At 36.3% G+C, this 4,190-nt stretch overlaps 1 protein-coding gene across 1 annotated transcript; it reads right to left on the bottom strand.

Moving 5' to 3' along the window:
- Positions 1-1,317: 1,317 nt before the first annotated feature.
- LOC129575118 (uncharacterized) lies at positions 1,318-2,496 on the bottom strand. Its single transcript, XM_055458047.1, has one exon. The coding sequence runs from the start codon at positions 2,494-2,496 to the stop codon at positions 1,318-1,320; it is 1,179 nt and encodes a 392-aa protein (XP_055314022.1).
- Between the last annotated feature and the right edge of the window lie 1,694 nt (positions 2,497-4,190).

Below are 4,190 nucleotides of genomic sequence, written 5' to 3'. Positions count from 1 at the left end.
TCCAGATTGTGATAATCTTTTGTACTAATGAAAATATTCAAAACATTCAATTTCATTTTTGAATTGATGAATATGTCGCTGTTCTCCAGAAGGAACCAGTATTTGGTTTCGAAACTTTGAAGATGTGTATTTTTCTGTAGGAAAATGTCAAAATGTCGACTAGAAATGCGAGTGGGATCGACGAGTGTTAAATGCTCAAGTTTTGGATATTCGTGACACATCCAATCACTTGTCAGTAATTCCATGCTATCAACGGGAAGAGTCTTCAAATTTGGACAAAACTTTAGGAAATCTGCGTCAAATCTAGATTTAGAACATAAAAACCAAATCGTTTCGACTTTATCCAGTTTTCCTTTAATGCATTTTATCATGGCTTTAGTCAATTTAACTGAATCAAAATAAATTTCTCGAAGTGAATCACAATTGATTGTTCCGATGAACTGGAAATCTTTCTTTTTGGATAAGTGCAATTGTACACTCTGAACATATGGAATGAATCCATTTAATTCCCTATAATCGTGATAAATTTTTTGATCTCTGCATTCAATTTTTGCCATTGGAAAATTCTCTTGGAAATAGAGACCAGTAAGTCGATGCATACGTTTGCATGTTTGGCTGAGTGAATCCAGATCGTGGACTGAAAGCCACTCGAACAGATCGTCACAGCAAATGGCGTTTAGCTTGAAAATGGCTGGCGGCGACTCTTCGTTTTGCGCATCCATAGCCACTGCAATTCCATTCACATCCACGTCGTTTGGCTTCTGACGTTTCGATTTTTTGTTGATTTCTTTACCACTTTTACGCTTGCTCATCCTGCCAGTCGTCAATTTAAATTGGTTCATATTTTTTGAAATCTCTTCTATGTTTATATTTCTTTTTCTTTTCCAAACACTTATTTGCACTTGTTAACTTAGATTTTGCATTGAGTTAAAAAAATTCAAGTGTTATCTAATGAAAAAAAGATTGCAAAAACGAAACTAAATTGGCAATTTATAGAGAGCAAATTGTATGTTACACCTTTCACTTCATGAACGATACTAACGCTAACGAACATATTCAGGGGCATTTTTGTAATAAGCATTAAAACACCATGAATTTATACTTATAATTTAGTTGCTTTATTTAGTGTTTAAGTTTACGTGTGCTTATTAGTACAGCTGATGGTCAACTGACGTCTACCGCCAAACTGTCAAACCAATATTCAGAACTGTCACATTAAGTCTTATTCACATATTACACGCTTTTTTCTTTTAAAAATGTTTAAATTATTGACAATAATTATTTGGACCAGGCTACCACTTATGACTGTTACAATTTTTACCAGCCATATCTTTGCGGCGGTCTTACAGAACGACCACTACGCGTTTTATATTCTTGTTGAACATTAGGAGCCCGAATGTCCGGCTGAGCGCTTACTTCACTATCACTTCCCGAGCTTGCTTCTGAATTTTCACCTTCAGCAGTGTCATATTCCGATGAAGAATTATTTCCCAAATTTACTGAAAGATCCAATTCATCTGCACTCACATTATTTGCGGGAGTGTCAATTATTCGACTATCGTTAGCATCATCATTATTAACTGTTTCTTGTACAGGATGCATAATTTGAATCTCTGGCAAATTATTTGATTGACCCGATTTTACATTTTCCTCAAACATCAAATCACTAGCACTAAAATCTTCATTTTTAGTTTTTGCTATGAATCTACGATTACGTCTAAAATGATTTTCAAACGAGTCCTTAATGATATATGAGCGCTCATTTACTATTCCTACTATCTTTCCATAATGCCACTCCTTTCCATTCTTCTTAAAAATCACCAAGTCTCCCAACTTTAACGATGGCAACGACTTTACGTTTCGATCATAGTAATATTTTTGCTTTTTTTTTTTATTTTTGATTTTTTCTTGAATAACACCCTCATCCACGTTGTTTCTGATAAGCAATTGTTCCGACACTGGCAACCTTGTTTTGACCAATCGGCTGAAAAATAGTTCCGATGGAGTAAGTTGCATGCCTGCCACCGGTGTGGTATTATATTCCAATATTCTGTATTGATATTGGTTCACCTCGTTTGCCTCATAGCACCGCTTCAAAATGTTTTTTGCAATTGCTACTCCCTTTTCGGCTAAACCGTTACTTTGTGGATATCTGGGACTTGAATATTTAAATTGAACATTGAAGTTCCGTGAAAATTTTTCAAACTCTGCTGAGTTGAATGGAACATTATCACTTTTGATTATCGATGGGTAACCAATTTTATTGAATATCGAGCAGAAGATGTCGATAATATGTGCTGAGGTCTTATTATTTACTTTGGTTGCCACTAAATAATTTGAATACGCATCAAAAATTGAAATGTAATCACGACCAGCATATTCAAATAAGTCCACCGATACAATGTGATATGGATATTTTGGATTAATTTCTTGCATCAATGGCTCTTTTTGATTATTCCGTTTGAATTTTTCACAAATATCACATGACGCAATCATTTCCCTGATTTGTGTGCTCATTCCAGGCCAGAAATACAACATTCTTGCCCTCGAAAGTGTTTTCTCGATTCCCAGATGTGGTTCATGTAACCACTTTGCCATTTTGCTTCGCAATTCTGTTGGAATTACCAATCTGTGATTTCGAAATAATAGTCCATTTTCAAAATGCAATTCAGATTTTAATTTATGAAAAACCCGACCAAAATCATTCAATGACCGGTAATCGGGCCATCCATTTCTTACGTATTCACAAATGCATCTGAGATCTTTATCCGATTCTAATATTTGCTTATAGTGATCATAATTATCCCTTGACACACAAACAGATTTCGTGACGGCATGAATGACCCCATTCAATTCTTTTTCCTCACCACTTGTATCCAATTGTGCACGAGACAAACAGTCGGCCAATAACATGTGTTTGCCCGGCTTATAAACAATCTCCAAACCCGGATATCTAAGCAATCTCATGAACATACCCTGTAATCTTGGTGTGACACCATCAATATCACGCAAATTTAATGTTTCCAGCGGCTTATGATCACTTTCCACAATGAATCTATGTCCATAGACAAAATTATCGAATCGTTCACATGCAAACACCACCGCTAGAAGTTCCTTTTCAATTTGTGCCCATCTTTGTTCAGATTTGCTCAGAGTTCTGGAAGCAAATGCAACCGGATGCTCTTCTTGCAGTAAACCCGATCCAAGTCCATCTTTCGATGCATCGGTTTGAATGACGATTGCTTTTTCTGGGTCAAAAGGCTTTAGAACCGGATCAGATGTAATTATTTTCTTAATGATCTCAAGCTCAGCTTCGTGTTTTTTATTCCACTCAAATGGAGTATCTTTTGTTGATAACAAACGTAGCTCTGCTGTCAGCTTGGACAGAGTTGGAATGAATTTTGCCAAGTATTTACATAGGCCCAATAAGCGACTAACACCATGCTTATCGGTCGGTTTTTTCATTTTAAGTATCGCCTCAATATGCTTTTTTGCCGGTTTTATTTTACCCTCTGATAGAATGAATCCCATGAATTTTACCTCCGACCGACGATACTGAATTTTATCCCGATTAAATTTAACATTATTCAAGCGTGCACGCTCAAGAACAATGTTCAATATTCTGTCATGTTCTTCCTCACTAGAAGCTACTATTCCAATGTCATCAAAGTACACAAAGACCCCAGGTATGTCCGCAAAAATCTGGACCATACGTCTTTGGAAAATTTCCGGTGAAATATTCAGACCAAACGCAAGTCTGTTGAATTTATACCGACCAAAAGGTGTCATAAATGTAGTCAGTTCCGAACTCTTTTCGTCTAACTCCAATTGCCAAAATCCATTTGAGCAATCCAAAACTGTAAATATTTTTTTATTAGCCAATTCCGAGGTTAAATCATCGATGGTGGGAATCAAATAATGTTCGCGTTTAAGGCACTTATTGAGTGGTTTTGGATCCAAACAAATGCGTAAGTCGCCATTGGACTTCTCTACAACCTGCAAGTTGTTTACCCAATCAGTTGGATAAGATATCGGAGAAATGATACCCGATTCTACCATTTCATCGAGTTTTGGCTTGAGTTTTTTAACGATTGTGTCGGGAAAACGCTTTTTATAATGCATGACCGGTTTAGCATCGTCTTGTAAATGTATTGTGACTTTTCCCGGAATTTTTCCAAGTCCAGTGAAAA

Source organism: Sitodiplosis mosellana, unplaced genomic scaffold, assembly GCF_009176505.1.
Source record: "Sitodiplosis mosellana isolate CC-2019 unplaced genomic scaffold, AAFC_SMos_1.0 Smas_scaffold_6166, whole genome shotgun sequence".
NCBI classification, from domain to species: domain Eukaryota; kingdom Metazoa; phylum Arthropoda; class Insecta; order Diptera; family Cecidomyiidae; genus Sitodiplosis; species Sitodiplosis mosellana.
The sequence above is the reverse complement of the archived record's forward strand: the minus strand, read 5'-3'. Positions and strand labels throughout refer to the sequence as shown.